Below are 27596 nucleotides of genomic sequence, written 5' to 3' on the forward strand. Positions count from 1 at the left end.
ACTGGATAGGAAGAGATTCTATTGGTTGCACAGTCTCCATCTCTTCTTAAGCATGGATTTCTATCCGAGGGACATCACTCATGGTCTTCTCAGAGTCCGAGACATTCAAATTCTCTGACGAAGTTTGGGCCTCGTCGATCACAGCGATAACATGGACTACTTCGGGCTATAAAGATTGTTTTTTGGCGATCGAAAGTTCTCTAGTCACTGCATAGATGGAAGATATCAAAAAGATAAAAGTTACTAAGTGGTTGAGATATAAAAACAACAAAAGAAGGTACATCCACCTAAATTAAAGTAAATAACAATGGTGGAGTATCGATCGATCATTGACTGAATCTTAATAAGATCATCGATAGCTATGGAAAAAGGCTGAGCGGAAGAAGAAAAAGACGGAGGATTGGGCCGATAAGGTGTAAGAAAGTGATCGAAAGAAATGTTGAGATCATTTAACCTCTCCATCTCTTTTTGCCATTTATTCCAAGATTTATTGAAATTTACATCTTTATGTCTTTTTAAAGCTTCATCCATCTCCCAAGAATATTTCAATGATAATAATCCCGGCCAAAACTTAGTTTTGAAATATTTTTCAAAAGCAGAAATACCCTCAGATGTAGAAAGGGTACTTAAAATCTTCGTTACAGATCGAGCAGCTTTATTGGCTATTGTTGAAGGCTTTATGGGTGCGACTGAAACAGTAGGAGGAACAGGAGGTTTAAGGATCAGATCCGGAAGAGAACCCAGATCTGAAATTTTCTTCAAAACAAGAGGAGTTTTCGACGCTAGTGATGATTAAACCAGTGTAACTACTCCAATTGGGTCGACAACTAACATTTTTTGGTGTTTTGCCTTAGGAAGTGTGGGATCGGTCACCATTATTGTTGAAGCGACTGGGGTGACTGATGTCATTCTCTTCGACTACGCCTTTCTCTAACCTGGAGAAATGACTGGCTTAGACACTGTCTTCTTCTTATTTCCCTTGGTCGTCAATTTCTTCTTTATCGGAGGTTTCTCTATTCTTGAATATGATAGAAAGAGTCAGGTGATAATAAATTCGATCGGCTCAGTGACTAATTTATTATAATAGCTCGCCCACCAATTACAAAAAGTTAGCATCCGACGTGGGCAACCCGGATAAAGAGGAGGATCGAAAGCTGCGCACATAGCCCCAAAGTTGCTAGCAATAGTTTGGAAAGTGTCGACCGATTCAATCAATGCTCACCCATAAGGAGGTTGATTGATGGTCTTGTGAGTAAAAGGATAAGGAAAGCATTGTGTAAGATTAAATTGATAAGCTGATATTGGTGCAATATTGCTTGACCCCTGCCTTAGCATTAACACATGTTTTCATAACACCACCATATGGGAGATCTTTACAGAGAATGTAACTTTTTCATGCTTTGTCTCGAAGCTCAGCCATCTCTACATTGGCCTTTTCATACTCTTCGGTAAACCAAGCCAAGCCGAATTCTTTATTGTGAAACGAACAAAAAGATTTGTTTGGTTTATCAGTATTAAAGGTGAGGAAAAGCTGCATGTAATCAACAAAAGAACAAGAAGCTCTAGAGTAGCAAATATTCTGATGGCTGAAAGAAGTAAAGGAAGTTGGAGGAGTGATAGGATTAACATGAGTAGAATGAAAATACTCATACAACCACATCTGGAGAAGCCAAAAAGGTCCTCTGTTGTGGTAGAAACCCTTAGTGGTCACATCATGCATGCTACTGTACAAGTGACTGAGCACGAACAGAGCAAGGGCTAGTTGTTGAACCCTATCTAGGGCCTCGACCAAGTAAACATATTCCTTCATTATTTGGACGGCATTCACACAATGTAAATAGAGGCAAATCTACATCAGTAGGAATGTCATTTTTTTATTATTATTAATAGCAGTATGAAATTTGTGTTGAATGGATAAGAAAGTCGAATGTGCCTGTCCACTCTTTTCTGGGAGATTGAAAAAGTACTCTTCATCTTGGGCAAAGTTAGGGTAGATCGAATCTCCAAATGGAAAAAGATGGATGGATGCATAGATAATGCATAGATATCCATAACTGTGGGGCTCATTAGACAACATCTAAAATGAAAGGTATTAGTCAATCGACTCTAAAATGCTGAAGCTGCAGCAAGAAGAAAGGCATTTGTTGTGTACTAAAGCAAGGATAAACTGATATAGTCAAAAATATTAGTTTGTCTCAAAGTCCCACCCTGCTATTTTTCTACCCGGTCGAACCACTCTGACCATTCTTTCATAGATCTCAGCTAGAACCTTGACGTCTTGAGGGTATAATCAGGAAGAAATTAAGATTGAAGTAAAAGTTTTTCACCCATACAGATATGGAAGAATGAATCTATATACTGAATTTGTTCAGGAATAAGAATGAATCTATATACTGAATTTGTTCAGGAATAACTCGAGGATAAAAAGCTTAGCCAAGTGTCATGAATGATTTGTCATCAATCGGAGTTTCAAAAAGAATATCCTCTAAAATCATCTTTGAAGGGAAAACATCCAATGATTGCATAAAATCTTCCTGATAGTAAGCTGTGTAGAAGATGAAGAAGCAGCCATAGCACTTTACAGATATCTCGATCAAGGAAGAGTTTCGGATGAGAGAAAGGGAGAAGCGTAAGGTAAAAGATTTGGAAGCGATCAACCGATTTCAAATACAGGTGTATATATTGGTCAGAACTGTGCGCATTAATGAAAGGAAAATTATGATTCTTCGTATAACACGATTGTATGCTACGTGTCATAACAACAACTGCAAGACAGAGGTAAAACCACCATTCGGTTTTCGTCTCGACCCAGCAGAATCAATAAGGAGCTGACACATGGAAAGACTGTCGATCACGTTAACCAATCAGGGAATGACACATGTTGTTGCACAAAGAGAATATAGCATGCAGAAAAATCTTCAAAGATATTTGGAACACTTTTTAACCGAAGCACAACTGGTGCTGAGTTGGCAGTTCTTGTTATTTGATGATGGGGCATGGTCGAGATGTCCAACAGTCGAAAACCATTCGAGAGAAATGGAACGGTTAGAAGAACACAGAGACAGAAAGATTTGAAAGACCGACATAACAACGATTCAGCTACCATAACAGTTGGAGTAAAGAGGAGGAACGGATATAGAGTATTTGTGTAGCGGAGAAGTCTATAAATAATAGAGGAAATCCACAAAGAAAACTGCCTCATACCAATTCAACAAATCGAGTTAAATTTATCTTATTTTATCTTAGCATAATCTTTTAAGCCTTAGTTCTATTTTAGGAGCAATGGTAATCTCTTAGTTGTAATCAATTAGATGTAATTTAAGTCTACACCCATACGCTAGACTTTATCCATTATCAATACAAGCTGTTATTCATTCAAAAAGGCTCCTTGCAGTCCCGACTGGACCGATTGTAAGTATTTTCATATAGTTTGACAATAGCTAGGAATAAAAAGTCCTTCCATATGAAAGGCAAAGTTAAACCCATCTTTAAAGGAAGAATCCCACCCTCTGAATTTTACATGATCATCCCATGAGCCCAAACCTAAAAAAGAACTGCCGAACATCACTGAACCTTGATTATAGGATAATAAATTTTTAATGGAAGTAGTGAGAATATGGACGGTTCAAATTATCGGATCATCTCAGCATGTGGGCCCCAGTGGGTTGTGACACACGCTGGATCCTGAGTGGCGACTTGCGAAAGGCAAAAACGATATCTTCTTTAATTTCCCTCCTCTCGTCTGGTGCTTATCTTCTTTGAGGAATTACATGATACACGACCAGCGTCTTTGAAGAGTGTACTCAGCTTTTCAAATCTGGCACGTGAAGCTTATGATTAGCCAGTCCAAACCGTTGATTTATTACATCCTACGGTGGATGGATAATGCCCCAGAAAATCTCTCATCATTTGTCAGAATCAAAATCCCATCACGGATATTATCCATAACTTTCTGGGTTCCTCCTGTCTGTTGAAAGCAAAAGCTCTTCTAGAATCTAATAAGAGAGATGCTTGAAACCGTTGATGTTATGTCATAGATGGGGAAAGTGAGATATATTCCTTTCCTGTTTTTGAAGACTGAAGAGTATCAAAACTGAAAAGATTTTGATAGAACGCAGGTCCCTGATGGCACAAAACAGATCAACGGTCTGGATTGCTGAACAATGGGCCCTGTTTTCATAACTGAAAGCCCGAGTATACTCTGCACATCATCCACTCGAAGATCCTATCTCGACCCAGCTGTGCGTTTAAAACGTAGGGACCCACTGCCTGCCAGAGGACCCGGACGCGGATTGCATACAGACACCGTAGCGACGTGGTTACTGGACGGTTCTCTGTGGGCCCCACCATGATGTATATGTTTTATACATGCCGTTCATCCATTTTGGGTCATTATTTTATGGCAAGATCCGAAAAAATAGGCATATCCAAATCTCAGGTGGACCACATCATACGAAAACAGTGATGATTGAATGCTCACCATTAAAAACTTCCTAGGCACAGTGTAATGTTCATTTGTCATCCACGTTGATTAGGTCACACAGACGTGGATGAAGGGAAAACACATGTCAGCTTGATTCAAGACTTCTCTGTCCCCCCAAGAAGTTTTCAATTATGGGTGTTCAATCACCACTCTCTCCTCTGGTGTGGTCTACCTGATATTTGGATCTGCCTCATTTTCAGGCTTAAACCCTAAAAAAAGGAAACGGATTGGCTACTCCCCCTGCCACCAGCCCCGTGGCTGGTGGTCGGTGCTCTGTGAGCTCCACCATGATGTATGTGTTACATCCATTCCGTTCATCAATTTTTACAGATCATTTTAGGACCTGAATCTAAATATGAGAGGCATATAAATCTCAGGTTGACCACACCAAAGGAAAACAATATTGATTGGATATCTACCATTAAAATCCTCCTAAGGCCCGCTGTACTGTTTATTTGACATCTAATCCGTTGATTAGGTCATGGAGGCCTAGATGATGGGAAAAAACAAAAATCAGCTTGATCCAAAACTTTTATGGCCCCCAAAAGGTTTTTAAAGGTCGACGCTCATTCAACACTTTTTCCTGTAATGTGGTCCATTTGAGATTGGGATATACCTCATTTTTGGTCTTATACCATAAAATGATCTGGAAAAATAGATGGACAGCATGGATGAAACACATACATCATGGTGGGGCCCACAGATCACCGACCACCAGCCATTGGCTGATGGCAGGGGGAGTAGCCAATCCATTTTCCTAAAATAAGACCCAAAAATGGATGGACGGCATGGGTATCCATTAGCGAATCGCTACTGACAGCGTCAGTATGCAATCCACGTCCTAGCTGGACCTTTTTCAGCCATTAATCCATATCACTGCTTCAAATGAAGCGTTGGAATTTACAACTGATGTTGAACTGCAGGGACGCGGATTAGCTACTGACAGGTTGATTTGGACCTGAATCATTCTTTAGATCATGCCTTAAAATGATCTCTCCAAATGGATTGACGGTGTGGATACAAAACATACATCATGGTAGGGTCCACAGAACCTTTCAGTAGCTAATCCGCGTCCTTGCTGCAGTGCCAAGTCAAGTGGTGCTGTTGGGAGATAGTGTTCTTGTTACCTTTCATTGGTCCCCTTCTTATGATGGGAAATGCAGCCGAACCGTCCTTCACTGGCCCACACCAGTAATCAAGTCAATTTAGTGTGAAACACCTCTTTCTTTCCTCCTGTATGCAAGGCACACATGTACAAGATCTCTGCCTTTCATTAGCTAGGCCCTATCATGGACGGACATGTACAAGATCTGGATCTTTCATTAGCTGGGCCCTATCGTGGATGGACAGACGACCAGGAAGCACATCAATTGGGCAATCTAACCATCCAATTAGAAGAATGAAAAATAACGGTGGCAAAATACCTCTATCACTATGAGAAATGGGTGGATTGTAGTGTGTGTTCCTTCAACATACCATCACCACCATCATCATCACCACCACCACCACCACCACTATTAGCTTCGTCCCAGCTATATCGCTATTCAGGTTCAGCTTTAGCATCCTTCTACGTAAAGAAATCAAAAGTCCCTACTTTCCATAGAATGAAAGGCCTTGGTGTTTTTTTTTTTTTTTTTCACACGCACACACAACACCACACACTCACGCCTTGGTGTTGTTTCTCAATCCCTTTATCCAAGTCCTCCTTTGTTTCTCAATCACAGGCCATTTAAAAATAAATAAATAAAATTCCACACGCACGCACACCACCACACACTCACACCGTAGTGGGATTTCACCACCTATGGGTGCTCAACCCTCAACCAGGTGTTGAAATTCCTGGGAGTCTACCACCGGAGTAAGAGCAAGGACCCTAATCATAAGCCATTGCAACCTTCATCAATGGTCACTTGCCTGACTCTGTCTTATGGTATTATTATTCATACACAACCAATGCTTAACATTCCAGCATGCTCCGTGGGCCCCACCATGATGTATGCATTTTATCCATGTCGTCCATCCATTCTGCCAGATCATTTTATGGCATGATGCTGAAAATGAGGCAAATCCAAATCTTAGGCGGACCACACCATAGGAAAACAGTCGTGATTGAACACCCACCATCAAAAACCTCCTAGAGCCCACCGTATTGTTTATTTGTCATCCACCCTGTTAATTAGGAAAACACAAATATCAGCTTGATCCAAAACTTGTAGCCCCCAAGAAGTTTTTAACAACAGTTCAATCATAACTGTTTCATGTGGTGTGCTCCACCTGGGATTTGGATCTGCCTCATTTTCAGGATCATGCCATAAAATGATCGCAAAATGGATGGAGGGCATGGATAAAACACATACATCATGGTGGAGCCCACAGGGCACCATCCGGTAGCGACTGGCTCCTCACTACTCAACTGTCAATAGGCAATCATCATACACTTAACAATGAAAATAAAAGAGAACATGACGAGTAGAATGCAGATTGCCGAAAGCTCATGAGTCCCAAGTGAAAACTATTTATAGAAAAATCACTAGAATAATGCATAAGCTAAGATGGTGTCGTGTGGCATTCATTCAACAGCCAGTCATTCATAGAAAGCTTTTAGACTAATTTACACAGGCTACAACTCTTCTAGCGAAAACTCTAAAACATACAAGGGTTTCCAACACAAGCCTATGCTATATGTCCACCCACACACATGTACAAGCCCCATGTACAATGTGTGAGAGAACTGGCCGAGTCTATGGACTAGCCTCACAGAGTGATCTCATGGTATGTCTATACTACTTATTAACGAGTCTCGGGAAATACTAACATCCACAGACAATGCCCCCAAAGCTTTTAAGGGAGACGAGGCATGATGAATCATCAGGCAACAGAGTCCATTCAATTGTACCATTGCAGGAAGGCCATCGTGCGAATGTTACGATGATCAAATGTCTTAACCCTTCGAACATGGCCATCTTGTTAAAACCATCCATTTTTTTTATGAGCCATAAGGTGCTTCTTCGGAATCACAAGTGGTCTTGAATGAATGGTTCAGGATGATGATTGAACCAATTGTTTCTCTGTTTGATTGGCTTGATTTTCGCACCATAGCTTGCCCCCAACAGTAGGATTGAATGGACTGTTAGGCTCGATGATTGATCATGCCATGTGTCACTTAAAAGCTTAGGGAAATTGCTAACCTTCCCAGGAAGGTGGAGTGGTTAGCATTCCCATTTTACTATTCTTCGACACCCATAAAGATAATCCATCTGCCCATAGCATATATTTCAGACCAGAAAGCAATGGAGACGTTACCATTCCCTTTCATATAATATTTCAAAATGTCTGAAAAGCTTACCATGTAAGAGTCCAGCTCACTCTCCCAACAGTACCATTCACAGCTTTTCATCTCGCAACCTTACGCTACACACTCTTGCAGATGATAGACTTCCTCTCTAGCCAATATTCTCTGAGAACATCTCAAGTGGATAACAGTCGTCTATTTCAATTTGGCAGCTGCCACAATGGGCTGTGCGTGCCTCCATAACCAAATGATTTCATTTCATGGGTCATGGATAGTGTGAAGAAAACATTGATGGACCTCGAAGATTATGAAGAGAATGTTGGATCAATGGTTTTGTCGAATTCCGAGAACATCGAACGGTTGACAGCAAGTTTTTTTTTCAGCATCTGCATACTCACGCATCGAAGCACTCGGATGTTATTATCTCTCACTATCGAGTTCTATGCTTGCCTGTTCAGAACTCGCATTGGTTTCCACCAGCTTTCCATCTGATTCCGTGGCCTTCTCATTTGGAACAGCATCGATCCCAGTAGCTGGATCGATATTTTTGCATTTCATGTCTCCACCCACATCTGATGTAGAATGAGTGGCCATTTGAATTTGATCAACCTCATCTGTCATCACCTTTTCTATGTTCCCTGCAGCTGTTTGAGTCTGATCAACCTCATCCGTCGCTTTCTCTTCTATGTCCACCGCAGCCAAGTTACCACCGTCTCCTGCAGCAGCTGTCAGGGGATGACCAACTTGCTTGATAGGAAGAGCATCTGGGTTTTGGCCTTCTGAAACAGAGGAATGATCCTCAACCAGTAACTTGGATTCGACATAACTATTACTATTTGCTGCAGTATGTTCTTCACCAGCAGCTTCAACATGGATTCCTGAATCACAAGCTTTATCTTCCTCTACAACTTGAACATCATTTCTAGAATCACCTGCTGGATGATCAACTGGCATCTTCTCTACCCTAGTCATTGAATTCAGAATGGCAGTCCCATCAAGAACCATGTCAGCTTGAAAAGGAATAGAGGGATTTTCAACCACAGCGCCTATCAGGTTGTCACCACTCCCAACAGGGAACTGATCTCCACTAGCATTAAGCTCTTTGTGATTCTCACCATCTAACAGAGTCACCTTTTCCTCATTTACAGTGGCAGCACCATTATCGGACAGGCTCATATTCATGCTAGTAACTGACTGAGGCTCTGGATCAACATTGATATCCTTTCGACCCACATTCACATTTTCAACAGCGTGATCTAGACTGACATCCGCTTGCTTGGTTGATGTTTCATCATGCGGATGGTCAATGGGAACTGAGACTGGGACTTCTTTGGAAGAGGCAACAGGTTCACCATACTGAGCGGTTGGCATATCAGTATCTTCCGTAGCTTGAACTGATACCCCTAGTGGACGATTTTCCACCAGGACTTCTTCCAGCTTTTGTAAATCCACTGTGGCCATTTCCTCCTGATTTTGTAACTCTATCGTCACAGTTTCTTTCTGCTTCTGTAATTCCATAACCTCAACTTCTTCCTGCTGCTCTGTTTCCACTGATGCGATTTCTTCCTGCTGTAATTCCATTGCTGCAATTTCTTTTTGCTTCTGCAATTCCATCGCCGCGATTTCTTCCTGCTTCTGCAATTCCATTGCAGCAATTTCTTTTTGTTTCTGCAGTTCTATCGCAGCAATTTCTGCCTGCTTTTGTAATTCTAACTTGTACTCCTCTAGAAGCCTTTGAATCCTATCCTGCTCCACTATGAGGCCTCCGTAGCGCTGCTGCAGATTTCTTTCAAGTTCTTTCTGCTTATTGATTTCCACAAGCAAGCCATTGATTCTGTGAGTTGCTGCAAACTGCTCTTGTTTCTGCAAAGCTCGAAAACACTCGAGTTCTGTTCCAGCAGTGTCCATCTGCTTGTAGGTGGCCTCTATTTGTGACCATAACTTTCCTGCCCGCATCTGCACATTCAAATGATATACAACTATCAGTCAACTGGAAGATCTAGGATTCTAAAATGAGGAAAACTAACCATCATTAAGGTCTATTGTTTGTCACCTTTTTTGCTGAAGTGACTCAATTTTCAAACCTGGCTAATATGTACAAGATCCAAACTAATCATCACGTCGGCTTTACCTTGGATGGGCCATGCCCCAAAAGATACAGCAATCACACAATCCCAACCATTCTATTGGAGAAACTTTGGGGAAAGAAAATGGATGATTATATAAAAGGTCAATCTAAGTGTTTCGACCTCCCATCTTTTTCTTCCTGTAATGTCCTCCAATCCAACAGTCAGTATTGCCAATTGTCCAATCATTTTGCATTTTGGGAAATGGCCAATCCAAGGGATGGCCTACTGGATGATTGGATTCAGATCTTGTACACAGGAACCATCTGTACAAAAAAGATAAGCAGAAAATAAAATAAAAATACTCTTATGTTTTGCCTATCATTAATCCCCAGGTTTCAAATTGCCAAATGATATGCAACTCCAATCCCAGGGAAGAAAATGAAATATAATGGGAATGCAGTACAAGTAGGGCCATATGATTCACCAGCATCTGATCCAAAAATAGGATGGTGATAATGGCATATGGCTACCATGACATTTGACAAGCACTTCTCACTATACCTGATATCCTTGAGTAAGAACTTTTATCTTCTGCTCAAGCCGCAGGGCCTTCTTAGCCTCATCATCCATTCTCTTCTTCACATTCTCAAATTCGTTTTGCAAGGCCACAAGTTTGTCACTATTGTTGGCAACACTGGCAAGACCATAAGCATTACGAGCCGGGAAGTACATCAGATCTTCTTGGCATGCATCGCGTGCTTTAATAAATTCATCAAGAGATTCCTCCTCATGCCCCATCGCCACACGAAGAAATTGAACCTCTTCCTTTATCAAAGAATCAGCCTGCAAGAAAATTTGGGTTCTCACACTGTTTGATGCTAAAACAAACCATAATGATATGTAACTTAGGCTCAGAACTCGTGTCACAATGCCAAATGCAGAAATAATCTGTCAGACTCAGAACTTGATCAACTGACAGGTCCATACATTAGATCCACAAGGCTAGAAATATTATATGAATAATAGCAACAACGGGAAAAAAAAAAAAAAAACACAGAGTTAAGGACTTATTACTCAAAAACATGTGGCCATGTATCCATAACATGCATCCAACAGCACCAGAAAAATATTCATTTAAACTGTGGAGGTCCATTTTATATGGATGTCTATGGACACTCAACCCAAAAGTGTCTTGCCTTTGGCATAACAGAGCAGTTCAAGTTACAAGTCAATAGGCATCAAAAGCCATGGAACTACCCATGAGCAAGGAGAAGCTATCAGAACATGTCTTCATCTAATTCAAGGCTAGTGCAGAACTTTCACTCATTCATTTAGCTGATTCATTCCAGATTGACTTCATGTTTTGTGAAATTTGCACTAAATCAGTTTGCCCTCATTTGAAAACTTAAGTAATATGATCGGATACTGTGAGATGCCGTAACATATAGAAATAAACAAAACATTCTGAATCAGACTCAAACATCTAGTATCCTCATCATCATCATAGCCTTCTCCCAGCTATTTGGGGTTGGTTGCACTAACAAACCCTGTTTCGCCTACTGATCCTGCCTAAGGCCCAATCCTTGGAAAGCAAACAAGCCTTCATGCCCTTTCTCACCACCTCAACATGACCAATTCAGGTACATGTTCCTTTGCGGACATTGACAGGGTGTATGAGTTGCAAGCTCTAGGCACGTGGGTAGACAAGTAGTACACCAAGCATAACTTCAGCAAGAAATTCCTGCATTAGCTTAGGAAACTCGAAGATCATTCAGACAAAATATGAGAAGTGAACACATTTGCAATTTCCTTTTTCCTTTTCTTGTATTTCATTTGGTGATTATGCTGACAGTTAAAGAAACCAATATCTCCAAGTTGAGATCACTCAGATCCACAAACATCAACCTTGCCAGCATATTAATTATCAGATAGCCACAAATATCATTATGATACTTACAAGGCATTGAATATGAAGATGAGAACCAATGCAAGAAATGCAATGCTTAACAATCAAAAGAAAAGTATTAATATCTAGAAATGGGATATCTGGTATATCCAAGGGTTACTTTGCCTCTAAAAAGAACAAGCACGAAAAATAACAGTCAGCTTACCTCCTTCAGTGCATCTTCTTCAAAATCCTCAATCTCAGGGATGGAAAGAGCAGGCTTTCCATTTGCTGTACGCTTGACTCCTTTCTTCTTCTCCTTGTCTTTCTCCGTTTTTTCATCAAGTGGATACTTTGCATTATCATGCTCTAGTAATGCAAGAAGTTCCTTTCTTATCATCTCATCAGCCTGCTCAATCAAAGTAGGAGGGACAAACGAACTCTTATCTTCATCACCCCTGATCAACGACTGCTTGATGAGATCCAAGGAAGCAGTAGGAGGCCTAGGGAGCTCCCGCTGCAGCACTTTTGATCTCTTCCTGAGTAGTGCCATCTGTCTTGCTTCTTCCTCTGCCTTCTCTCTAGCTAGCCTATCTGACATATCTTCTTCAATCTTATCCTCAGCTTCTTCGTTTTCCTCGGGAATGGGTTGGATAACTATCTGGTATTCATTCTTAGGCTGTGGAAGATTGATTAAACCGGAATGCAAGTTTCTTCTCAGCTCAGCCTGCCGACGCAGTTCAAGCTTAGCACTGTCATGCATATCCATATCTTCGTTAATGTGAAGCTCGTCCCGTAGAGGAGTCCCTTTTGGAGTCACGCCATAAGAATATCCATCCCTTGATGGTGTCATACCAATTCTAGGAGTAAGAGCCATTGGTCCAGGACTTGCCAAAGGAGTTGCCATGGGGTTTGGTGTCTGTATCTCCCTTTTCTTAGGTGTAACACCCGAAAAATCAGATGGGTGCAGTTCTGGATTCTCTCCACCTAATAAAGGTGTCTGCGACTCTCTCAACCGTGCAAGGTTTTCCGCTTCCATCATAATAGCATCAGCCTTGCCGCCAGGAGTTCTTTGCGGTGTCCGCAACGGTGTCATCCCCTGCCGTGGTGTTTGAGCATAATTTGCAAGAAGAGCCCGTGTAGCACCAGTTCCGTCGGCAAGTTCCTCATTCCCTAAAACAAGATCGCCTTCATAACCCAACTTTGCTATCTCCTCCAATTCGTGGTCTGAAATCTGCGGCGGTGGAAGCATTAGTTTTGACCTCTTCCTGACTGCTTCAGGATCATTAAGCTTGTTCACTTGCAATATCGATGATGGGGCATCCTGCCTCTGTGCAATCTTGTTCTTAGCAATATCCTGCTTTCTTAACTGGGCCTCCACATCGACCCTCCTTTTCCCTTCAAGTTCTTCAATGGTGGTCGGAAACTTGGGCTGATCCACTGGCCTCTCCTCATCTGCAACATCATAGAACCCTGGTGGGGGCCTTTTCTCAAAGGGTATCTCGGCGTTGTAGTCTATCCCCTTCCTTTTCCTCTTCCGTTGCCTAGTGTCGATACCAGCTGCCTTGAGTTCTCTCCGTTTCTGCAAAGAAGCAAGCCTCCTTGCCTCTTCCAGCTGCTTCTCCCTGGCTTTCCTTTTCGCCTTCTTGCCTCTGGTGTTTGCTAACCGGGCTCGGGCTTCCGAGAGCATTTCCTTTTCATCTTCGTCCATATCAACAGGATCAGGACGTGCAGGTTTAGATTCAGGGTTTGGGTCAATCTCCCCAGGGCGCAACTTCCGTGGGTCGTCACTGGGTTCATAGTTCTCATCCTTGACGCATGCTGCATCAAGCAGTTTCTCGTAACGCTCAAGACACTGGGATGGCGTTCGACCCACAATTGGTGCAATTGTCCTCCACTGTGTGGGCATGAGTTTAGCAAGATGAAGCAGCTTCTCATCTTCTTCTCGGGTCCACTCAGTCTGAATCAATTAATTTGAAGCAATCATCAGTTCTAAATTCAATTAAGCAAGTTCCATAATCAATCAGAAAAGGAAAAAGAAAAAAATCAAACCAGCAATTGTCATGATCCATTAGAGAACATAAAAATAAGAATATTTTAAGTGTTTGTCATAACCAAAAGAAACATAAGAAGAAGAATACAACTCATCGACATCATAGTTGTCTGGACTCTGGAAAACATCATAGTAGGTAAAGACAATGAACAGGGTACTAAAGAAATGATTGTTTTCTAATTTTTCAATGCTCCTCTTTCCAACCCAGAATATACAGTCGGTGCTCTAATTTATATCCATGGTGGACATATTTTGAATTAGAAGTTACTGAATTATTGAGATTATCTCTAACAATTTATGGTCTGATTGTGTGAGTCAACATGTATAATGTTAGATCTATTTATTTATTTATTTATTTTTCGGAATGCAATGAAGCTTTTATTGAAATGCCAAAGGCGCAAAAAGAAACAAAAAGGATCCACAAAAGCCTATAAGAAACAATCTACGGGGATTTTAAGAGTGGAAGCCCAATCTATTACATTGTTCTCAGTCCAACCCAAAACAACATAGAAAGGAGCAGTCTCGCCCCTTAAACAATTGCTGCTCCACTCTCCCCAAAAGGACCACAGACCAGCTAGTAGACAAAAGCCTCCAAATTTTCTTGCCGATCCGACTGAAGCCACCCCCATGCCATGAGATAAAAAAGGCCTCGATGGTCCCCGGCATCATCCAAGGAATCTTGAAAATACCCAAAAAACCGTCCCAAACAATGTTGTCAAAATCATTACAATATAGCAAATCATAATAGGGGTTGAATCATATCGAGTCGCAAATCGTAACATTTTTTATATTTTCTTAAAAATATGAAAAATGTAAATAAATCAGAAACTTTAACACTGTCATGAGATAGTAAAAATTAAATGATTCTAATATTTCCTTCTTTTTTTTTTAGTCTTTCAAGAAATTCTCCTTAAAACACAAGGATCCTTTAATAATTTATGTTCTTGTTACCTTTCTTGTATGTAGAATCACATTGGAAAAGCGGCATTTGATTTTGTAGACCGATGAAAAAAGATATTTGGATTTCTAACCATCATTCCACAATACATAAGCTGACATGATTGTAACCATCCATAAAAATATTCTAGATAAATCATACATCAATTTGGTGTTTCGATCAGTTACGAAGTAAGAAATCATTTTTTTTTTTTAAGCTCTAGGATTTAACATTGAAGAGAATATATATCATTTAAAAAAAAAAAAAAAGATCTAGGATTTAACAATGAAGAGAATATACATAATTTAATCTCTTATAAAGAAGAAAATAAAATAATTTACCTCCCCTAAACGATTCTTTTTTCTTGAAAGGTTTTTTTCTAAATGATTCTTAAAGCCCCCACCAATTTAAAAACATAAAATGAAAGCAGAGTGATGCTTAAAATAGAAGAAAACAAGAATAATTTGAATCGCAAATTGTGGGATTTATATGAAAATGGATTCAAAAGTGGGATTCAAATCATTTTGCTTAAGATTCGACTCAAATCGTAAATCGTAAATTGTGAATCGTAGGATTTTGACAAACACTGATCCCAAATGAATCTAGCAATTGGACTACAAACAAACAAGTGGTTTATAGATTCCGCATTGCTAAAACATAAGGAGCACATATTGGGAATGAACATAGACCTTTTCTAGAGGTTAGCACGAGCGCCATAGCCCCACATAAACTCCAAAGGACTAGAATCCACCACCTCAGGAGAGAGAAGCCTATAAAAAATGAACCAAGAATTTGCCCGATCTCTCAAGGGGCCAAACCAACAAATCATTCTCTCAGGGACACAGATGGGCACCATGGAGCATAGCCGAAGCCCTTAGGAAATCATCCACCTGCTCATTGGAGGGATTTCTTCTAAAAGAAGGGGACCACACCATTTTGTCGCCACTAGAAGAGAAGCAGGTAGCCACCGAGGACTTGACGTCCAATGCTACCCTAGTCAACCTAGGAAACTCTTTGCGAAGCGGTCGGTCTCTGATCCAAACATCAACCCAATCTCTACTACCCATTGCAAAGCTCGTCCCCTTCTTAAAGCTCTCCCCCTCTTTCTATATCCTTCCATCGCCTAGAAGCTCTATAAAGAGGAGCTCTTAACCCACCATATCCCACTTGAATTCCATATTTAGTCGTTGCAACCTTCCTTCACAAGCTTTCTTCCTCTGACCTGAACCTCCATAACCATTCACCCAACAAATCCTTATCTATAACCTCCAAAACTCTTATACCAGCCCCGCCTTCCTGAACCAGCCTACGCACCTCGCCCCACTTCAAGAGATGAAATTTGTAAAGATTCGGAGGATCCTTGCCACAAGAAATCCAATCTCAACTTATCCAGCCGATCCACCACCGCTTTCGGACATTTAAATGAGGACATGAAATATATCAGCATATTACATAATGCAGCTTTGATCACCTAGTCCCAAAGGTGCTTCGGAGGCTTTCCCTTGCAAAGAGGAAGCCAAGATGAGTGGAAAGGAAAGAGCCAGACCCACACCCAAAAACCCCCGCCAAACTATCCAGCTCCTCATTGGAAGTACCAATTCCCAAAATTTCCTTCTTGAGGTATAAATACTTAACCTCAACACCCATTCAAAACATTTAATAATCTTCCTTATATTATCCACCATACTGAACCCCAACAACACCCACTCAAAACATTTAATAATCTTCCTTATATTATCCACCATACCCATCCTAGCTTCGTTAAAAATAATTGTATCATCAGGGCATACTGAAGATGGGAAGTATGAGGACCACCCCTTCCCACATGAAAACCTTTAAAAAGCCCAACCTCCTTACCTATATCAAGGATCCTACTCAAAACTTCAATGGCCATGATAAAGAGATGAGGAGAGAGCAGATCGCACTGATGAAGGCCACGCAAGTCCCCAAAAGAACCTTTTGGGGACCACCCATTAACCAAATCTGAATACCTAACCAACTGAGTGCAAGAATTAATCTAGCTTCTCCTCTGAACCCACATCCCATCCCTTCCAAAATATAGTCCAAAAAGTCCCACACCGCACACGATTGTAGGCCTTTCAATATTTAACTTACACACCACCCCCTTCTTATCATCCCTACGGCGTGCATCAATACATTCGGGTGCCAGGAGAGCACAATCCACAATTTGTCTCCCTTTGATAAAAGTATTCCGAGCCAATGAGGTAACACACGAAATGACCTTCCAGAATCCTGTGGCTAAGATCTCGGCAAGAATTTTATACAAGCTCACTATCAAGCTCATAGGTCTAAAGTCCTTCAAACTGTCTGCTTATTCCTTTTTAGGGATGATGCCTATAAATAAAAGTGTTCCCCAATTCTATAGTGAGTTGAGCGCCTCTAAAAAATTCTTCTACAAAAAGCACCACATTTCCCACCACGACCCAAAATTCTTGAAAGAAAGCTAATGGAAAACCATCATGGCCTAGCGGTCTATAACAGCCTAGACCAAACACTAGCACATTAACTTGATTCTCTTGAATCAGACTTTCCAAATAATTAGCTTTATAAGGAGATTAACAGTTAGAAGTCATATTATAAAGGCATTGTCTCGTCCAACCCCAGAAGATAATAAGTCTTTACAAAAATTCATAATGGCTTCGTAAACTTTGTCTTTGTCGACAAATGTAGAATCGTTCACTTTCATGCTATGAATCCGGTCTGCTCTAGCCATGTATAAATTTTGCTAAAAAGAACTTTTACTCCCTTGCGTGGGAAAGGTTATCTTTTTTTGTAAAGGTAAAGATTTATTATTGCTAGACCAAAGCCAAAAAAATACAATATACAAAAGGAAAAAGAAATACAAGATAGCAGAAAAAATTATCCCATAGCTTTAAAAATTGTCGCCCATTCTAATATATTCGCTTTAGCCCTATTAATCATCTCTTCAACATCTTCTTCCAATAGATTCCTTCTACACCGGGGGGTGGGTGGGTGGGTGGGTGGGTGCATATCACCTCATTTCTTTCAAGCAAGAAGCAACGAGCAACCAAAATGTTCGATTCCCATTGAAATTCTAGGAAAATTAGGAAAATCATCTAAAATTCTAACAATAATCATCATAACTGAGAAAATCATAAAGGAAACATGCAATGGAGCGGGCCATCACTACAACCATGGAGTATGGAATTCAATTACTACTTAGGTTGGATCCGGAGGATGAGACCTCCCGATCTTGCATGGTCACACCCAATCGATCAATGAAGATCACTAGTCCGAAGAACCAAGAAGTTTCTCGGATTAGGGATTTGAGAATTTGGGAATTTAGGGTTTAGATCGGTTCTCAAGATTTTGATCGAAGAGGACTTAGCCAAAACCAAAAAAATAGAAGAAAGAAAGTTATTACCTTGAGGACGTTGGAGGGGCACAAGAAGAAATTAGAAGAAGAAGATCAAGGGGAGAGAAGAAGCACCATTAGAGAAAAGAGAGGAAGGAGGCAACCAAAGGGTTTGCTTTTCATTCATCAATAGTTGAAATTCGTGTTTAGGGCTTTACCCCACTTAAATAAGCAAATAAAGACATAAAATTACTAAAATACCCCTAGAATAAGCAAATAAAGATATAAGATTACTAAAAGACCCCTAACTAAGTCAAAAAATGCACAAATAACATAAGTATGGGAAATTTTGTGCGCTCGGTCTTCTTTCTCCAATCTTCCTTCACATGTGTCTTCCCTAAGTGGGGTCTTCTATATGTCCAATCACATGTGAATGGTCTTCCGCTCCTCAATATTCGCCTATCCACAAGGACGGCACTTGTGGTTGGCGCTGTCTTCGTTGGGACACCGTGATTGCACCTGGGTCCGCATCAATTCCCCTCGGGTGAGAAAAACTCGACTCGACGAGTTGAAACTTTTGTAGCGCTCGAGTAGATCCTGGATCAATACCTTGCAATGCGTCGCCCGACAGTAGATTCAGACGATGGTTTGTTTTTCCACCTGACAAGATACCTTTGGAAACCCCCATCTCTCATGGATACTATCTCATCATCCAAGATTTCCTCAATTGCTTCTTTATGGGTAATGGGTGGAGGAGGGGGTAGAAGGGGTTGGGAGCAAACTCAGAAAAAGGCCATGAAAGGGACGATGTATCACAATGGGAGTATGAGCACGGACTAGATCTTCCACATTAAAAGTTGGATTAATGCTCATTTCAGGTGGAAGGTCAACCCGATACGCGTTGGACCCAACCTTTTGTAATATCTTGAATGGTCCAACACTACACGCTTGTAATTTCTTTGCAGATCCTTGAGAGAATCGCTCTGGCCTTATTTGCACCATTACATAGTCTCCTTCTTAAAATTCTTGCACTTTACAATGAGAATCAGCTGAAACTTTATAATCATCATTGCTCTTATTTAACCGCTGTCTAATATGTGTATGCAAATCATGAATATGGCGTGCGAATGCATCGGCTGACTCAGAAGACCTTTGGGTAACAGACATAGGTAAGAGATCTATGGGCATTCTAGGTTTATAACCACTTACAATTTCAAAAGGACTCAACCCTGTAGATCTATTAACTGACCCCTTATAAGCAAGTTCCGTAGTTGGTAAAATTAGGTTCCAAGTCTTAACATGTTCACCCACTAGACAACGTAGAAGATTTCCAAGGCTACGGTTTACCACTTCAGTTTGACCATCTGTTTGTGGGTGGTAAGCAGTAGAAAATTGCAAACGAGTTCCCATAATGTGCCACAGTGTCTTCCAAAAATAGCTAGTAAATCGAACATCACGATCAGACACTATGGTTTTAGGTAACCCATGGAGACGCACCACACCATCAAAAAAGATACGAGCAACATGAGACGCATCTGACGTCTTCGAACATGGGAGGAAATGCGCCATTTTAGAAAAACGGTCCACAACGACAAAAACGGAATCGTGCTTTTTTATAGTCTTGGGAAGCCCAAGCATGAAGTCCATACTAATGTCCTGCCACGGAGCATGTGGCACTGGCAATGGCGTGTACAGCCCAGTATTTTGCTTTCTTTGCTTTGCCAGCTGACATGTTCGACACTGCCCTAAAACTTTGGCTACGTCTCGCTTGAGGCTTGGCCAATAGAAACGATCTTCCACGAGGGCAATGGTCTTATCACGACCAAAATGGCCAGCTATCCCTCCTGAATGAAGCTCCCAGATGAGGAATTCACGAAGGGACATACGGGGAATACAAAGTCTGTCTCCCTTGAAAAGAAAGCCATCTTTAAGAACATATTCACCCATAATATGCTGGTCACTAGAGAATGACGCGTAAGTACCCCCAAAATCAGGACATATGGGGTATTCATCTTTCAGTTGCTCAAATCCGACTACCTCTACACTCAAGGAGTTGAGCAACGCCACTCTCCTACTAAGGGCATCCGCTGGTTTGTTTTCAACCCCGGCCTTGTGTTTCAAAACAAACGAATATTCCTGAAGAAACGCTACCCACTTGGCATGCCTTGGGTTGAGTTTCTTCTGAGAATGCAAATATCTCAAAGCCTCATGGTCAGAAAACAAAACGAATTCTTGCGGTAGGAGGTAGTGTCGCCAATGTCTCAGGGATTGCACTACCGCATAAAATTCTTTATCGTAAGTGGAGTATTTTTGTTTTGCCTCATTCAGTTTCTCAAAATAGGCCACTGGGTGTCCTTCTTGACTCAACACTCCACCTATACCGACACCGGACGCATCGCACGCTATTACAAAGATTGTAGAAAAGTCAGGTAGACGCATGACAGAGCTTCCACCATCTTGCCCTTAATTTCTTTAAAAGCCTTGACGGCGGCTTTAGACCACACGAACTCTCCCTTTTTCATGCACTCGGTAATGGGAGCCATGATCGTGCTAAAACTCCTAATGAACCGACGATAAAAAGTTGCTAGGCCGTGAAAACTTCGCACCTCATGAATGTTCCTTGGTTATGGCCACTCAACTATGGCCCTGACTTTCAGGGTCTGCACGCATCCCTTCTGATGACACTATAAATCCTAAGAACACAACTTGGTTAGACATGAATGCACATTTCTTAAGATTAGCGTACAACTTTTCCTTCCTAAGGACACTACAGACCTTCTTTAAATGTTCAAGGTGTGATTCCTTAGTGGTACTATAAATAAGAATATCGTCAAAGTACACCACTAGGAATTTTTCCATGAACGGCCTCAAAGCTTGGGTCATCACCCGCATGAAAGTTTGGGTGCGTTAGTCAAGCCGAAGGGCATGACCAACCACTCATACAACCCATCTTTCGTCTTAAACGCCGTCTTCCACTCATCTCCGGGGCGTATACGAATTTGGTGATATCCACTCTTGAGGTCTATCTTAGAGAATATAGTGGACCGGCCATCATGTCAAGCATATCATCAAGTCTAGGTATAGGGAACCTATACTTGACGATAATTTTGTTTATGGCACGGCTATCCACACACATGCGCCACGTGCCGTCTTTCTTTAGCGTCAACAATGCAGGCACACACGGGCTCATACTCTCTTGGATGAAACCCTTTTGAAGCTCATCAACTTGCTTCTTCAACTCGGCATGCTCGGGGGTTCATTCTGTAGTGAGGAAGGTTCGGTAGAGTAGACCAAGGGACAAGATCAATGGCATCCGTATGTCCCTCATAGGTGGCAACTCATTCGGTAAGTCTTCGGGAAATACATCACGTATTCCTTCAGGACCGAGGTCACCTCACGGGGCAACTCTAATGGAACCTCAGGTATAATTTCTCTAGCCACAAGGGCATACACCATGGAATCCTCCTTAGCCTCTTTTTCAAACTCTCTTGCGCTGATTATATGTAAAAACTTAGGTTTGGATTTCCTCATTTCTCTAGGCTCACTTGCCTTCTCATCCTTCTTCTTCCCTAGTGTATTCTCAGGTGGCATGGGATTAAGTTTGATCTTTTTACCATTATATATAAAAGTACACGCATTCGAACGGCTAAAGATCATGACATCATTATCGAATAGCCACGGTCTACCTAGGATAACATGTCCCACATCCATAGGTAAAACATCACACCACGGGGACTCTTTGTATGACCTAAACTCGATGGGAACTAGACATTGCTGGGTGACAGGTAGGGATGTCTTGTCAACCCAAGAAACTTTATATGGGTCTGGATGAGGTGTGGATTTCAGTTTTAAGCGATCTAAGGTGCTAGTGGAAATCACATTCTGACAACTTCCATTGTCCACTATCACCTTACAATTCTTTTCACCACACTTGGCAATAGTTCAGAAGATAGTGCTTCGACGCCAGTCAGCACTACTTCTAGACTGAGCTAACACACGCCTGACTACTGCAAGCGTTGCTTCTCCATCCACTTCTTCTTCATCAGTAAGTCCTCCTTTAGGGTGATACTCTTCAACTTCATAATCACCCTGGTCATCTTCACCCTCGTGGGACTCGCCTATAACTAAGGCTCTCCCACGGCTCTTCATAGGACACCGATTAGACATGTGGCCAAGGTTGCCACACTCATAGCACCTCACTTGGCTCATGTTACTAGGACCGGCACCAAGAACCCCTTTGCCCTTGTCCTCCTTAGGCTTAGGCGGAATGGTCGCTGTGCCCTAGGTTGATTACCAATATTAGGTCTAGTTCCTTGGGAACTAGATCTAGCATTGGAGTCTCGGGACTCAAAACGACGAAAGACAGAAGCCTTCAGATACTGCTCTAACTCCTGCACGACTTGATATGCTTCATCTAAGTCCGTTAAGGGCCGAGTAATAAGCTCGCGCTGAAGATCCGCACAAAGGCCCGTCTTAAAACGCGAGAGCGTTACTAGAGGGTCTTCTCGGATATCACATCGCATCACATACTCTTCAAATTTAGCGATGTAGTCAGCGGCAGACATTGACCCTTGGCGTAAGGATTGCCATTGGTCAAGGAGCTTCTGACGGTATGAGAGAGGAAGGTACTTCTCCTTCAACTTCTCTTTCATCTCATACCAATGTGTGATAGGGGCTCTACCAACTCTCTCTACCCTACGCTCGGTGTTGGTCCAGAAGAGCTTGGCTTGACCCACAAGCTTCATCTTAGCAAACCGCATTTGACGGTTTTCTGACATGTCATACCACTCAAAGTAGTGGTCCATGTCAGCAACCCAGTCAAGGAATGCCTTGGGATCCAAGCGTCCATCAAAACTTGGAGCCTCAACTCTCACACTCTTCATCGCACGCTCATCTGGATCATAACGGTCTTGATGACCACATGTGGCTCGTGCCTCTCGCACCACACCACGACCGGTACCACGATCTCTATCCTCACTACCACCACGTGTGGCAGCACGTTCTTCCATGATTCCTTCCACTTGGGAGTGCACATCTTCCCCTACAGCGGGGTTTTCCTTTTGGGACGCCTCTAGTTGCTCCACCTTAGTCATGGTGGTGGTAATTTGGTTCTCAAGGCGGGCAAACTCACACCTTTAACCCGCTTCTAGGGCGGTTATCTTTTGTATCAATTGAGCAAGTTGCTCAGATAATTGCTTGTTATTCATGGTAGGTTGAAGTCCGAAACCTCTACCTCTTCTCGTGGGCATACAATGAAGACTTGAACCAAACTCTACCTAACTAGACTACTAGGTGTTATGACTTTCAAGATGAATGCGATGAATGCAAAACTACTATGAACTGACACAATTAAGTTGAAACAGGAAACAACTCAAATCTGAAAATTTTCCAGATTAGGAACTTTCTAAAATTGAAAAGTTTCTAAAATTGAAAACTTTCTAAACCTAGAACTTTCCTAAGTTAAACCTAAAAATCAAAACCCTAATTTGATAACTCGATCTAGACAAAAACCATGCAAGCCTAGGCTTTGATACCAAATTTGACGTAGGACAGCCCTAATTATGATGCATGCTCATGGAAATAATTAAACAGCGGAAATAAAAGGAATAAATGATCTAAAATTCTAACAATAATCATCATAACTGAGAAAATCATAAAGGAAACATGCAATGGAGCGGGCCATCACTACAACCATGGAGTATGGAATTCAATTACTACTTAGGTTGGATCCGTAAGGATGAGACCTCCCGATCTTGCATGGTCACACCCAATCGATCAATGAAGATCACTAGTCCGAAGAACCAAGAAGTTTCTCGGATTAGGGATTTGAGAATTTGGGGATTTAGGGTTTAGATCGGTTCTCAAGATTTTGATCGAAGAGGACTTAGCCAAAACCAAAAAAATAGAAGAAAGAAAGTTATTACCTTGAGGACGTTGGAGGGGCACAAGAAGAAATTAGAAGAAGAAGATCAAGGGGAGAGAAGAAGCACCATTAGAGAGAAGAGAGGAAGGAGGCAACCAAAGGGCTTGCTTTTCATTCATCAATAGTTGAAATTCGTGTTTAGGGCTTTACCCCACTTAAATAAGCAAATAAAGACATAAAATTACTAAAATACCCCTAGAATAAGCAAATAAAGATATAAGATTACTAAAAGACCCCTAACTAAGTCAAAAAATGCACAAATAACATAAGTATGGGAAATTTTGTGCGCTCGGTCTTCTTTCTCCAATCTTCCTTCACATGTGTCTTCCCTAAGTGGGGTCTTCTATATGTCCAATCACATGTGAAAGGTCTTCAGCTCCTCAATATTCGCCTATCCACAAGGACGGCACTTGTGGTTGGCGCTTTCTTCGTTGGTACACCTTGAATGCACCTGTGTCCGAAGCAACGAGCAACCAAAATGTTCGATTCCCATTGAAATTCTAGGAAAATTAGGAAAATCTACATGAAGAGGCTTGTCTCCCAACCCAACATCTTCCCAAAACCGAATGCTACTACCATCTCCCAAAAAGAAACCAACCCCTTCCTTATATTTCCATCTTTGACCTGCTATAGCTTTCCAAGCCCTCGAAGCTTTATATAGAGAGGACTCTCCTATCCATCTACCTCCTTCCTCTATTCCATATTTCTTTACCATAACCTGTCTTCGTCGATGACTTTCCTCCCCCCAAGCTGCCATAACCATTTTCCCAATAATGCCAAATTCATCATTTCCAAATTTCTAATACCCACTCCCCCTTCCTGAAATGGCTTGCACACCTCCTTCCACGAGTCTTCTGCAATTATCCAAGCAATTTAGCACCAACTTGGGGCATCTAAACAAAGACAAAAAATAGATCAGGAGATTAAACATTGTTGCCTTTATCAACATTAACCTTCCTCCTAGAGATGGATGTTTTCTTTTACAGCTTGATAGCTTCCGTTCAAACATTTCCACTACCTTATTCCTCAAGAGTTTAGCCGGTTTGCCTACACAAAGAGATAGGCCTAAATACGTTGAAGGAAAAGATCTCGTATGACATTCAAAGACTCTGGCATACTAATGGGGGCATCTTGGTGTGATTCCAGGGATGCACCGTATCTCCACACTGGGGTGGGATGGCCCACAAGGTGGGGTCTTTGAGATGTAGAATGGCCCACGAAGTGGGGCCCACTGTGGGACCGTGCGATTCGGAGACTTGTGCAAAGCGGGGGTTACCCATGGGGAGGCCTCGTCTGGGTTTGCCTTGGAGGGCCTGCATATAGGGATAAATCGTTCCTTCCCCATTAACTATGGAGTTTTTGGTGCGCTGGTTAGTCGTCTGCTATTAAAATGATATTAAGGCGGGAGCCCAGTGTTCGAGTCTCCTCACCAGCGTGGGTGGATGATGTGGGGGCATTTTAGTATAATTCAAAGGATGCACGGTATCTTCACACTGGGGTGGGGTGGCCCACGAGTTAGGGTCTGTGAGATGCATAATGGCCACGAGGTGAGGCCCACTATGGGACCGTGCAATCCGGGGATCCATTCGAAGCGGGAGTTGCTTACGGGGAGGTCTCGCCTGGGTCTGCCTGCATATATAAATCAGTCATTTCCCATCAGCTCTGGAGCTTTTGGTACGTTGGTCAGTTGTCCGCTATCACATACTCGTCCACCTCTTCTTTGGATAATTAAATTCCTAATTGCTCACTTTGCTAATATTCACTCTCAAAGCCTGAAACTACCTTGAAACAAGAAACGATCTTCTTTAAATTGTCCACTATCACATTCACATCACGAAATAAAAGCATGTCATCCACATAGTAAAGATGGGAAACCTGAAAATCTATCCACACCTCTTTGTAACATTCGACCGAAAGCTTCCATCACTACTACAAATAAATATGGAGATAATAAGTCCCATTGTCTCAAACCCCTCGGAGATGAAAAATAGCCCTTTGGAGATCCATAAATTGAAAACTTGGCCGGCTAAATACACATTTGTATCCACCTTCTCCATTTCTGACCACAACCCAAACATTCTAACATGTAGTCTAAAAAACCTCAATCCACATAGTCATAGGCCTTTTTTATATTCAACTTGCAAACCATCCCTTTCTTCTTTTCTTTGTGAAAGGTTATCACCAGTGTTCGAAATATCGGTATCACACCATGTATTACAACCTTGGGATACGGATACATATCAGTTATCGCACGGGATATATTGTTTGTATCACGTAATTTATCGCACTTTTTGAGAAACATGGGGAAACATTGGGAAATTTGTTGAATTTTTCAATGAAACTTCAAAGATTATTAAAAAAAGACCTTAATACACCCTTTTAAATCATAAAATCTCAAAAAAGAAGTGTACATAATACGTTTACTTTGTAAAAATCCTAAGCTATGCACTGGCTGATTCAACTAATGTAACTATATTCAAATTGAATGCATAACATTAATAAATGTATTAAAACATGTATGAAAATACAATTAATTCATTCAAAAGTAGAAATTGTAAACATACCCATCAATGATGTGACTAGCCGATTTTTGGGGCATGATGGACGTTTAACGCTCACTGTTTCATGTCATGTGGCCAACTTGATCTTAGGATCTGCCTGATTTTTAGTCTTATGCCTTAATATGCTATGGAAAAATGGATGGATAGTGGATTTCTCACAAACATCATTGCGAGCCCCACCATGAGCCCCATAGGACCATCCATTTCTAAATAGGTCCTAGCAGGATGTGGATTGCCTACTGATCTGAGGGCCTCACCATAATATATACATTTTATCCACTTTGTCAATCTATTTTTCCAAATAGCTTTATACCATAATCCAAAATATGAGGCAAATTCAAATCTCATGTGGACCACATCGTTGGAAACATGGGCCATATGAAGTTTTTAATGACGTGTCAGTGGAATTTGGATCTGCTTAAAATTTAGGATTTTTTTTTATAGTGAGGTACTCAATCACCACTGTTTCTTATGGTGTGGTCCACCTAAGATTTGGATCTGCTTAATTTTTTGGGACCACATCCTAAAATAAGCTAATATAGACCAGAGAAAAGGATAGATATACTACACATCGGTAAGGTGATGTATATGTTTTATCAGGGGTTTGTGGGGCCAGTGTAATGTATATGTTTTATCCACGTTGTCCATTCATTTTGACAGATAATTTTAGAGCATGAGCTAAAAAAAGGTAGGGAGATCTAAGGCTCAAATGGACCACACCATAGGAAGCAGTGAGGATTGAACAGCTATAGTTGAAAATGTCTTGGGGGCCACATAATTTTTGGATCAAGCTAATATTTATGTTTTCTATTCATCCAGGTCTGTCAGACCTTATGATCAGATTGGATGGCAAATAAACATCATGACGGGACCTAGGAATGTTTCAATGGTGGGCATCATTGTCACCACGGCTTCCTGTGGCGTGGTCCACTTAAGCCTTGGATCTGCCTCCTTTTCAGGCTAGTGCCCTAAAATAACATGTCAAAATGGATGGATGGTGTGGATAAAACACATACATAACGGTGGGTCCTACAGAGCCCCCGACAAGACCGTCTG

The 27596-nt window shown here is 41.5% G+C and overlaps 1 protein-coding gene across 1 annotated transcript in view; it reads right to left on the bottom strand.

Moving 5' to 3' along the window:
* Nucleotides 1–7772: 7772 nt before the first annotated feature.
* The window catches only part of LOC131242859 (cell division cycle 5-like protein), a 60356-nt gene continuing 40532 nt past the window's right edge, over nt 7773–27596 (bottom strand). The window contains exons 2-4 of the mRNA XM_058241785.1: nt 11956–13689; nt 10406–10687; nt 7773–9731 (exon numbers count right to left, since the gene is read on the bottom strand). Coding sequence (XP_058097768.1) covers nt 8196–9731; nt 10406–10687; nt 11956–13689 — 3552 coding nt within the window. The 3' untranslated portion in view covers nt 7773–8195. The remainder of the gene's footprint in view (nt 9732–10405; nt 10688–11955; nt 13690–27596) is intronic.

This window comes from Magnolia sinica, chromosome 4 (genome assembly GCF_029962835.1).
Source record: "Magnolia sinica isolate HGM2019 chromosome 4, MsV1, whole genome shotgun sequence".
Classification (NCBI taxonomy): Eukaryota; Viridiplantae; Streptophyta; class Magnoliopsida; order Magnoliales; family Magnoliaceae; genus Magnolia; species Magnolia sinica.